At 36.9% G+C, this 12,063-nt stretch overlaps 1 protein-coding gene across 2 annotated transcripts in view; it reads left to right on the top strand.

Annotated features, from left to right (window-relative positions):
* Positions 1-154: 154 nt before the first annotated feature.
* Positions 155-12,063, top strand: part of LOC124438818 (exonuclease mut-7 homolog) — a 43,418-nt gene continuing 31,509 nt past the window's right edge. For both annotated transcript variants that reach the window (XM_046989035.1, XM_046989034.1), the window contains exons 1-17: positions 155-302; positions 572-1,842; positions 2,580-2,633; positions 2,896-2,942; positions 3,268-3,363; positions 5,512-5,609; positions 5,681-5,754; positions 5,836-5,874; positions 6,204-6,343; positions 7,211-7,400; positions 7,618-7,685; positions 8,703-8,839; positions 9,026-9,135; positions 9,229-9,418; positions 10,158-10,284; positions 10,663-10,720; positions 11,780-11,941. In XM_046989035.1, coding sequence (XP_046844991.1) covers positions 188-302; positions 572-1,842; positions 2,580-2,633; positions 2,896-2,942; positions 3,268-3,363; positions 5,512-5,609; positions 5,681-5,754; positions 5,836-5,874; positions 6,204-6,343; positions 7,211-7,400; positions 7,618-7,685; positions 8,703-8,839; positions 9,026-9,135; positions 9,229-9,418; positions 10,158-10,284; positions 10,663-10,720; positions 11,780-11,941 — 2,976 coding nt within the window. In that variant the 5' untranslated portion in view covers positions 155-187. The remainder of the gene's footprint in view (positions 303-571; positions 1,843-2,579; positions 2,634-2,895; positions 2,943-3,267; positions 3,364-5,511; positions 5,610-5,680; positions 5,755-5,835; positions 5,875-6,203; positions 6,344-7,210; positions 7,401-7,617; positions 7,686-8,702; positions 8,840-9,025; positions 9,136-9,228; positions 9,419-10,157; positions 10,285-10,662; positions 10,721-11,779; positions 11,942-12,063) is intronic.

Here is a 12,063-nt window from a genome sequence, read left to right on the forward strand (position 1 = left end):
GTCGTATCATTTACTAGCACCAAATATCGAGGACACGGATTAAATACAAAATACGCTGTTCGTATCCATATTCCTTAGACGAAACCAACACCTTTCACCGTCCCTCATTATCCCCATGACTCCCGTCTCCGCATCTCCCACGTGTGATTTTTAAAGCTCTCAATGAAATTCAAAATTGAAAACAATTATGTTCGGACTAATAAATGTCGTATCTTCGTTAGTGCATGCTTTAACCACGGACTCTCAAAGCGAAGCAAATAACGATTCGCTTGATGAAGAAACTGAAGAAACAGTTTTGACAGGTTTGTACCTGTGATTTAAATTTATTGAAAGTTTTTCTTCATTTAGACTTTCTCTGATTATTTTGAGTCGAGGAGTGATTTTTTTGCTGTTGTATAAAAGCGTTGTCTTAATTTTACCGAGCACTGAAACGGTGTTGTAATAAGCTAAGGTCTTTACATGTGAAGTTTAGCATTTCACTCGAATTGGGAGAAGAGCTCGCCGCCATTTTTGACTTTTTCAATCCTAATTTCTTTCTCTGTTTTGATGTACTTTTTTGTGAAAAACAAAGATGCCAGCGAACTCAACGTAACAGAAAGCCTTCGCGTCGACCTTGTTTCAACTAATGACAGCATGGTGGAGTCGTTTGAAGAGGCAAGTGCAAGCAGAAACAACAGTTCGTTTGCACATTGCCTACGAGTCGAACATTTGCACATACAGGATTCAGAAGATTGGGATGCTGAAATTGAAGCAAGCTCATCAACTGGAGATGGTGCATTCTCAGATGCTTCTGGTGGTCCTGTTTTCAAGCCTGCCTCAAGTACAACAAATCAATTTCAAAGAAACCAAGCCACATTAGCCACCAAAATGGTAACACATGTTGTCGATGGGAACACTTGGAAAACTGACCATTCGTTTAGAAGAACTAATTATTTTGACAATGAAGTATTTCCACAAATGTGTGGAAAGGTGACCGTGCCTTCTCAAACTTATCAAAATCGTAGATGGCTTTCTGACATCAATGGACATTTTTCTAATGATGACAACAAGTCGGAATTTCACAAATCATACGAAAGAGACAAAAATGAATTTGCAATTGATAAACATCAAATTTACTCAGATGTTGATGTCGATTATTATTCTGACATTGATCCTTATGCTGAAGATCTTTTGTATGAAAACATGGATATTTATGATCCTTGGGACACCAAAATTCCTCCAACACATTTCGAAGATACAATGCAAGATACAATGTCGGAATCTTTGCCTGAAATACCTTCGGCAAAGAATGACAAGCAGATGTTTCCACCAAGTCAAGCGACAATGAAAAGACAAATTGTCAGTGAAATTATGACAAATTATCAGGGTACAGTACCTCATGATGTACATAATGAGCATTCTGCTGATCATCCTGATCAAACTTTCAGTTATGAGACAATGTTTCAATGGGATTTTATGGAAAAACTAACTAAACTCGACGCAATATTTAATCAAGCAGACAGATCAACATTTTTAGCAGTTTTACAAGAGATTTTAAACATCTCTGCTCCGTATTCATTTCTGCTTTATGTAGTAGAAAACAGCTATTCTAATGTTTCGGAAGGGAAGAAATCACTTGCACACATTGCCCTGACACAATTTGATAGTTGGCGGGAGTCTGGTTTGTTCAACAACACTTCTCCAACAGATATTGAAAAAGATCGTGCACTTTGGATTGTGACAACCAGGAAGCTTTATTTGTTTGATTTGTGTAACAAGGTCTTTCACCTTGATGGCAAAGGAAACAAGTATCTTCAAAGACATGTGTATTATCTCCTACAGACAAAAAAGTGTTATAAGGAGGTATGAGGGCCACGGTTGTTTATCAATAGAATTGCAATAGAATTTCTTGTCTCAAATTTTTGGTCAGTAATAATTAGATGTTTCGATCAGGATTCAGAAGTGATGTGGTGTTGATTGTTGATACATAAAATTTGCTAATTGTGTGGTTTCATTTGTAATGGTGGATTCTTAAAACCTAATTCTTTGTTGATGCTTAAGTTTACTGCTGTGATTTTGAAACTTGAGTCTACCTTCGTCATCAACAGGGATCTGACAATGAATTTGTGTCTTCTTTTGTATATTCTCCAGTTTAGTGTCTTCATTATATACTTCAGTCATTGCATACTCCAGTCTTGTGTCTTCATCAGGAGTGATCTGATGTTGAAACTTGACTTCTTATATACTCCAGTCTAGTGTCATCATCAGGAGTGATCTGATGTTGAAACATGAGTTTTTATATACTCCAGTCTAGTGTCTTCATCAGGAGTGATCTGATGTTGAAACGTTCTAATGTTCTTCAATACGTTAAAACTTGAGAATTTATATACTTTAGTCATCTTAGTTCTTGCATATTTTTACACAAGTGAGCTTTGCTATAAATGAAACTTTCCCATATATGTGAAATTACGTGAATTTTTTATCGAATGGTTAACTTAGTGGTACGGAAGAATGTCATTATAAAAAAAGCTTAATACTCCTTATGGAATATTTATACGTTTATTTGTATTTTGCATTCATACTTTTTAATGTTTTTTCAGGCTGTCACAATCGCTTATAAGCTCAATTTACAGCCTTGTTTTCAGCCAATGGAGGTAAGTACTAAATGTGTTCAAATGATTACATGATTAGGAAGATTTGTTTGCGATCAGATTAGATTAGATTTGCACAATTTGTGACAAACTTTGTACGTTCTCAAAATTTCCATCCTTGTCTTGGAAAGTACGTAATTTCGGATTTCAACTGAGGCAAAATCAAACACTTATGTTGAAGGACTGTAATTATGAGACAATCGTTGTTTTTCATCATAGATCGTGTGATTTATTTATAATTTTGATAAATACCTATTTCTTACAGATTTTGTTTCCACTTCTGATTTTAAACAAAGTCCAACTTGTGGAAAGGTTCGTACGGGAGTGCTCTAAATAATCTGTATTTGTCTTTTTTGTATGATAGTTGTTGATTTTTGCTTCCCTGTTAACGGTAGCTTTTTGATGTTTGAATATATATAAATGAAAATAGTTTTTGAAATGAACAAAGAAAAATGACAGACCTCAAAACATTAACCATTGACTTAAGATCGTGGGACTATTTCAGTTTAGCGGACATCTTGAACGCTGACCCAAACCCTAACCGTATAACCCTAATCAAAAACGAGCCCGCGCTCCCCATACAAGCGCTGCAGTCTAGCCGATTAAAATGTTTGAGAAAGTATTTTTGAAATTACAGTTATATTGCCGGCTGTCCTTGGCAACAACGAGCATTTGTGAGCATGCTCGACAAACTCTGCCAGATGTCTGATGAACAACTGGACGAATTGACAAGGTAAGCGTTTGACTTGAGGGGGGTGGGGTGGGGATGGTTACATGTCAGTCCTCTATAGAAGATATATCGTCTTTGGAAGTATGATTTCGTCACTTTACGCTAAGCAGACGAAAGTTTCCGAGTTTGTTTAGTACATGCGTTTCGAAACACGCTTCTTGACCATTGAGCACTTGCCTACTTGGTGGAGACATCGTTTTTTTATTATTATTAAGATAGTGGATATTTGCGCTTTTACTATCAAGGTGTTGCAATTGTGCTTTCGCTGTTTAAACACAAATTTATCGGGTGTGTTTGAAGAATATTGGATTTCAATGTAGGAGTCTTGAAAATCTGAGCATTTTGAAGCTTGTGCTTGCATGATGTTGTATAACTGAGATTTTTGCAGTGCCAGTTACTGCTCCATGATAGTTCATCCCAGATTGTCTTTACCCGGGATGTCAGACCAGAATGTCTATGTTGACATTAGCGCTCTTTGGCAGCTCATATCAGAATGTCTTACTCAGGTTCTTGAGCCAGAATGTCAATATTTACATAAATGTTCTTTGGCACTCATTTCAGGATGCCTTACCCTGGTTTTTGTGCCAGAATTTCTATATTTACATTAGCGCTCTTTAGTAGATTATCGCAGAATGTCTTACCCTGGTTATTGGGCCAGAATCTCTATATTTACATTAGCGCTCTTTAGTAGATTATCGCAGAATGTCTTACCCTGGTTATTGGGCCAGAATCTCTATATTTACATTAGCGCTCTTTAGTAGATTATCGCAGAATGTCTTACCCAGGTTATTGGGCCAGAATCTCTATATTTACATTAGCGCTCTTTAGTAGATTATCGCAGAATGTCTTACCCTGGTTATTGGGCCAGAATCTCTATATTTACATTAGCGCTCTTTAGTAGATTATCGTAGAATGTCTTACCCTGGTTATTGGGCCAGAATTTCTATATTTACATTAGCCCTCTTTAGTAGATTATCGCAGAATGTCTTACCCAGGTTCTTATGCCAGAGTTTCTATATTTACATTAGCGCTCTTTAGTAGATTATCGCAGAATGTCTTACCCTGGTTATTGGGCTTGAATCTCTATATTTACGTAAATCCTCTTTCGTAGTTTATCGCAGAATGTCTTACCCAGGTTCTTGGGCCAGAATTTCTATATTTACGTAAATGCTCTTTCGTAGTTTATCGCAGAATGTCTTACCCTGGTTCTTGTGCCAGAATTTCTATATTTACATTAGCGCTCTTTAGTAGATTATCGCAAATGTCTTACCCTGGTTCTTGTGCCAGAATTTCTATATTTACATTAGCGCTCTTTAGTAGATTATCGCAAATGTCTTACCCAGGTTCTTGTGCCAGAATTTCTATATTTACATTAGCGCTCTTTAGTAGTTTATCGCAGAATGTCTTACCCAGGTTATTGGGCCAGAATTTCTATATTTACATTAGCGCTCTTTAGTAGTTTATCGCAGAATGTCTTACCCAGGTTCTTGTGCCAGAATTTCTATATTTACATTAGCGCTCTTTAGTAGTTTATCGCAGAATGTCTTACCCAGGTTATTGGGCCAGAATTTCTATATTTACATTAGCGCTCTTTAGTAGATTATCGCAGAATGTCTTACCCTGGTTATTGGGCCAGAATCTCTATATTTACGTAAATGCTCTTTAGTAGTTTATCGCAGAATGTCTTACCCAGGTTATTGGGCCAGAATGTCTATATTTACATTAGCGCTCTTTAGTAGTTTATCCCAGAAAGTCTTACCCAGGTTCTTGGGCCAGAATGTCTATATTTACATTAGCGCTCTTTAGTAGTTGATCCCAGAAAGTCTTACCCAGGTTCTTAGGCCAGAATGTCTATATTTACATTAGCGCTCTTTAGTAGTTTATCCCAGAAAGTCTTACCCAGGTTCTTAGGCCAGAATGTCTATATTTACATTAGCGCTCTTTAGTAGTTTATCCCAGAAAGTCTTACCCAGGTTCTTGGGCCAGAATGTCTATATTTACATTAGCGCTCTTTAGTAGTTTATCCCAGAATGTCTTACCCTGGTTCTTGTGCCAGAATGTCTATATTTAAATAAATGCTCTTTGGAAGTCCATCTTATCCTGGTTGTTAAACAAGAATGGTTGTGTTTACACTCTCTATTCTTTATCCAGCGACATCATCCCATCGAAACCAACTACAAACAAAGTGACTCAGACGTCGTTAATCAAACTTGGAGAAAGGATTGTAAAAAAGTTCAGTCTTAATCCACGTACGCACAGTATTTGTTTTAACTCGAGAGTCGTCAGTCTATTGGAAGGCATTTTACTAATTTCTATCTAGAAGATTTCCCAGAATTGTTTAAAGCAAAGAACATAAAAGGATTAAGTTATCTTCTTCATCAGCGACAGAAAGACGTGAGTAGAATCACTGATCTTTATACGCCATGATGATATTCAACATATTTGTATTTAATAATACTGTTGATTTTTCTGCAGAAAGGAAGTTCCGTCAAGAAATGGGACGATTTAATCGAGGTTAGTTTTTGTTTAATCATATGTGGACATTATATAAGGGATGGATTTAGCGGAGGGATGCGGGGAGTTGTGCACTCTACTCCTCTAACCTTGGTTAGAAAGGGTGCAGGGGGGTGCACACCCCCACTAGCCTTGGCTAGATTCACATAACCCCCCCCCCTCCCCCATAAAATAAGCTACAGACTCAAATCCAAACTGAACTAACATCTTGTAAAAAATAGAGCACCCCCTGTCAAGTCATTCTGAATCCATCCCTGCATTATGTAATGTCGTTGGTCACCTTGTTGCATCGTTGACCTTGAATGACTTATGGAAATTAATGTATTCAGCGTTGTGTGGGTAATAATTTGTCGTTGCAACGAAGTCTTGTCGAACTGTTGACCGAATCTGGTGATGATGAAGATGCTAGAAGATGGGCAAGATTTTATCAACTTTCCTCCGACAGAGAATGTAATGAATCACAGAATTCGTAAGTGCTTGTGCATGAAATTAAAAGGTTTTTGCCATGGGACTTTCTAATGTAAATTGTTGGTTCTCCTTATCAGCAGACATCTGCGCTGATTTGTCGGTATCTACGTGTATGATCAGGGAAGTTTTTTACTGGATTTTGTCTGATGAGCTTAGAAATATAGTTGCAAAATTCAGAACAAGGGGGGGGAGTGTTTAAGCTTATCCGACCATAGACGGCCCAATAAATCACTTAAATTGTATAAACAAACGATAACTCGCCCCATTCCATCGTAACCGACCGTGTGCCGCAAACTTTGTGTTAATTGATTATATATATTTCTAAGGTAGGCAACTATCATCGCTGTTACGAACACATACCTATATATAAAGTGATGATGCGTAGAAAACAAACATGAATTCAAAATAATAATTATATTGCTAAAAAATAGGATACATTTTCTACATGAATCCTTATTTAGCTTTTAAAAAAGACGACTAAAATCCTGAAAAATATGCGTGAAAATTTCAACTTGTTTGTAAAATTTTTCTGTCTCCATGCTGGATGCCTTGAATTGGTGCATACGCCAATATTTTCAAAACGACTCTTAACTGCAATTGGGTAAAATTTAAAATTTTACCCATTGAACTAAAATACATTGAACGCTACCTATAGCAAATAATTGAAGCCAAATCTTACACACAAACACGCGAGATTTTACCCCAGACATGCGTGTTTAGTGTTTCGAGATTCTCTCGCGGAGTGAAAATTGATTGAACTACACACGCGTGTCTGAGTGTAATCTTGCGTGTGTGAAGCTCAAATTTGGCTTCAAAAAATTATTAGGCTTTTCTATTACGGTACAAAGTTTTTATCATTTATATGTAGGGAACCATACGCGGAGGACTGGGACGATGAATTACGAAATTGTTCGTCTTTTCACACTGTGCCTGAAAGAGACGTGCAGGAAGAATATCATCCCAGAATGCAATACCTTTCCCTAGATATCCCCACGGATAGAATATTCTTTGTAGATGACGAAAAATCATTGCACATGTGTCAAGAGATTTTGTCCAAGGTAAGTAGAGCAGACGGGAGTCAGCAGGGGAATTGGGACTAGAAAGCCTCGAGCAGCATAAAGTTGCATCCATTTGTCGTTTCTATGAAGAAACTTTTTGTTTGTATCCTTAACGAATTAAGTATCAATATTTTTATTACCATTGTAGATAATGTGTTTTGGAGTTATCGTTTTGTGCTTATGACGTTCATATATGTTTTATGTATTTTTTTCATAGCGTCCATGTTCAATTGGGTTTGATGCTGAATGGAAACCTCAAATGTGTCAGGCCGGTTTAGCGCAAAGGTAATGCATCATGTGACTTCAACGTGGACATTTACACAGTGGTGTAGCTATGATTTTTGTCTTTTGGGGGTGGAGGGGCAGTCAAAAGGGAAGAAAGGTCATAACTGTCGTTTGAACATGAGACTTCGACGTGGACATTTACACAGTGACGTAGCTAGGATTTTTTCATGGGGGAGAGGGGCAGTCAAAAGGAAAGAAAGGTCATAACTGTCGTTTGAACATGAGACTTCCACGTGGACATTTACACAGTGGCGTAGCCAGGATTTTTTGTCATGGGGGGGGGAAGTCAAAAGGAAAGAAAGGTCATAACTGTCGTTTGAACATGAGACTTTCACGTGGACATTTACACAGTGGCGTAGCCAGGATTTTTTGTCATGGGGGGGAGGGGCAGTCAAGAGGAAAGAAAGGTCATAACTGTCGTTTGAACACGAGACTTCCACGTGGACATTTACACAGTGGCGTAGCCAGGATTTTTTGTCACGGGGGGGGAGGGGAAGTCAAAAGGAAAGAAAGGTCATAACTGTCGTTTGAACATGAGACTTCCACGTGGACATTTACACAGTGACGTAGCCAGGATTTTTTGTCATGGGGGCAGTCAAAAGGGAAGAAAGGTCATAACTGTCGTTTGAACATATATAATATATGTAAAACACAGCATTTTAGGGGGGGCAAGAATTTTGTTAGTGGGGGCTTAACCCCCGAGGCCCCCTTTTTGCCTAAATCACTGTGAAAAAATACTGCTAACAAGGCCAAGATAAAAATGAGTCTTGGTCTTTATATCAGACTTACTCAACCCTTCTTTGCGCGAATTTTTTCTATCAGCTGAGTTTCATTGCAGTACTTAAATGTGAAGCCATCTTTCTGTAATCATCCCAAAATACAACTTGCTTTTTATTTGAACTGTTACATCTTTTTATCTTCTCCTGTCACCAGTAAATGTTGTCCAGATTTTCTTACTCATGTCATCACTGCTTTGATGGTTATTATGTGATTTCATTTTATCGCAATCACTTTCAGATTGTCTATTGTTCAGTTATCTCTTCGGGATCGTGTGTTTATTTTGGATGTCATTGCCATAGCGAACGAAGTGCCTAGGAATACAATTCTCTCGTTTGGCAACGCTGTATTTGCGAATGCCAATGTTCTGAAGTTAGGTAAAGAAATGGGCGTTATCAGTAACATGTCTGTTTTGCTTTCAAAATGAACATCAAATTTAATAGCGATTCGGCAATTTTTAAACTGTTAGTTTATAGGCGTCTAATTTACAACAAGTGCCAGTTTCTTTCTTTCTTTGTCTGGTCATGAATGTTCGTAAGTCATGTAGCATTTATTTCTTATAGGATATGGAGTTGAGTCCGATTTTAAGGCACTAATAGCGACTTTACCCATCCTCGAGAAGTCGATTAAAAAGATGAAGAGTTTCGTAGATTTGTGTACTTTTAGTCGAAAGGTACGTTTTTGAAAATGGTTATTTTGAATGTTTATTTTTGTTCACGATTCCTTCGTGCTCATTTTGCTGTGAAATTTTTACTTTGGTTCGTAGTTGTTCCAGATCCCAGCGGTAAGGAGACGAGTGGACGAAACAACAAAGTCCCTAACTTTTTTTGGACATTTGAGTGAGAAGGGTTTAAGTCTGTTGGTGCAGCAGTGCCTAGGGTCGCCTTTGGACAAAACGTATCAGCTCTCAGACTGGGAACAACGACCTTTGTTACCGAAACAAGTCGAATATGCTGGTAAGTTTGTTTACTGACAAGAAATAAAAAACATTTCATAAATTATTCAGGAATTATGACATGGAATACATGAACTTTGAATAATGGTTTTATAAATCAGTGGCGAAGCCAGGATTTTCTGTACAGGGGGGAGGGACTATCAAAAAGGAAAGGGGGCATAACTGTAATTTAAACAACATGATATATGTATAACATAACATTTTAAGGGGATCTAGAAATTTGTCGGGGGAGGGCTGGGCACTCTGGTTACATCACTGTTTTGGATATTGTTGGGTGGCTCTTCCGTCGCGTGTGTGATGTTTACGTACACCGTAATTCTAATATATAACCCTGGCTGTAAGCATAAAAAATTATTAAGACATTACAAAGTGTGTATAGTATATTTAGTGTGTATTATAGGGTAACTTTACGTATCTGAAAACATTCTAGTTTTTCACCATTCTCATCACAGATGTAAAGGCAAATGTGCTACGTCATTTTGTGACCCACAAATTTCTACGTTTTCTCTGAGTCTGTTAATTTAACAAGTGACGCACTCAGTTCATTTTGACACGGCAAAATAACGTGAAAATATATGAAATACTAAATTCAATATTCCTAACTTAAACAGAAATAGACATGTTAACATATTATAACAAGTAGTTTCGAATTGTTTTCATGCAGGCTCCGTTTCAGGTAATTGCCCTGTTTACATGAATCGCTACAAGGATTAAAAAGTTTCATGTTTATACGTTCACAGCTCTAGATGCACGTTGTCTTATTGATGTGTACGATGTACTTACGACATGGATGCAAGAGGAAAATGTCACCGTGGATTTAGAAGAATGTACTCCGAACTTACCGTGGTTGTTTCCAAAGCGAAACAGGTATAACACCGTTTGTTTTGCATGTGCGTTAGTATTTACAATACCTGTACGGTCAGAGTTTGTCGTTGATTCTCAAAGTACGAATAAAAATAAACAGATTACTTTAAAAATATTATATACAAAGAATAATTAGTGTTGATCTCTTGATTGAGCTAACCTGAAAGCCCTTTCATTTTGGCAGGTAGCTACTAACACTCGCAGACGGCCAATGCTCGTAATTTTTGTATTAACTACTATTCACGACCATATCCTTGCGCAATGTCCGCACTTACTTGATATTTTAAAGAAAGCGACTCTTTCGTCAACTGACTAATGTAAAGTACCATAATATCTTTAAGTGGTGTATTCAAGTAACCGACTTTGTGATTAAATGTTCAGGAGGAAGCAAGGAAAAGTTTTAAAACAACCAAAACCTGGAACATCGTTAGTTGACTTGGTGAGATTTTGTATTTGTTTCTGTTGTTGCATGTTAACGGTTTTTGATGTAGGGATGGATTGAGCGTCATGTTGTCGGGAATGCTCTTGTTTCGATTGCATTATGTTCAGTCTGTTAAGTTTTGATTCGGTGGTTTCTTTGTGGGTGTTGTCATGCCATGTACAATTTTTTGGGTGTTTTAAGACTCAATTTAAGACTTAAGACACTCAACATGACAATAAAAAATTTATAAACAATACATTCGTTCCTCATTCTGTATAATATGTCATAATAATTATATGAATGACTATGATTGTTAGTTGTTCAAATGGATCATGGCGGATGATTTGATTAGTCTTCCCGTTGGGAGTAAGCCTTAGGAAAAGAAAGCTGACAGCTGCCTGTGGCCGACATGGCCTGAGTTTTTAACTTGAAAAATTATATAATGTAATGTATTGTGGTATTTACGTATACATAGTTCGAAGCCAAAATGTTTTAGTAACTATCTGCTAAAAATCATTAATGTTCTCATTTTCCTACTGCTCGTTGTATGTATGTATACTTATATGTATGTTCAAGTATCTATTTACTAACAATCATTCATTAATGTTCCTAATGTTTGTTGTATGTATGTATACCAATATATACGTATGTTCAAGTATCTATTTACTAACAATCATTCATTAATGTTCCTAATGTTTGTTGTATGTATGTATACCAATATATACGTATGTTCAAGTAACTATTTACTAACAATCATTCATTAATGTTCCTAATGTTTGTTGTATGTATGTATACCAATATGTACGTATGTTCAAGTATCTATTTACTAACAATCATTCATTAATGTTCCTAATGTTTGTTGTATGTATGTATACCAATATATACGTATGTTCAAGTAACTATTTACTAACAATCATTCATTAATGTTCCTAATGTTTGTTGTATGTATGTATACCAATATGTACGTATGTTCAAGGAACTATTTACTTACAATCATTCTATGCTCCTATTGTTCGTGCAATATACATACATATATATCCCAAAATGTATGTTTTACGTTCACTTCTTTCCTTACAGGATAGACTGAACAAACCAGTGGCACACGGCTCGCCTAATTCTCCTCGTAATTTTCGCGTTGTTGTCGACAACATGTTGCAAGGTTTGGGGAGATATTTACGGTGTTGTGGCGTCGATGTTGTCATGTTGGCAAATGATGACACTCACGATAAAGCTGCTAAGGTTATGGAGGATAAAAGACTTTTTATACAAGTGTCATTCGCGGTCATAATTTTCTTTTTTGGTAGCTTTTGATTTACTGATAAGCATCTTAGCTCATACAGATCGGGTCCGAGGTGATTATG

This window comes from Xenia sp. Carnegie-2017, unplaced genomic scaffold (assembly GCF_021976095.1).
Source record: "Xenia sp. Carnegie-2017 unplaced genomic scaffold, XeniaSp_v1 HiC_scaffold_19, whole genome shotgun sequence".
Lineage (NCBI taxonomy): Eukaryota > Metazoa > Cnidaria > Anthozoa > Malacalcyonacea > Xeniidae > Xenia > Xenia sp. Carnegie-2017.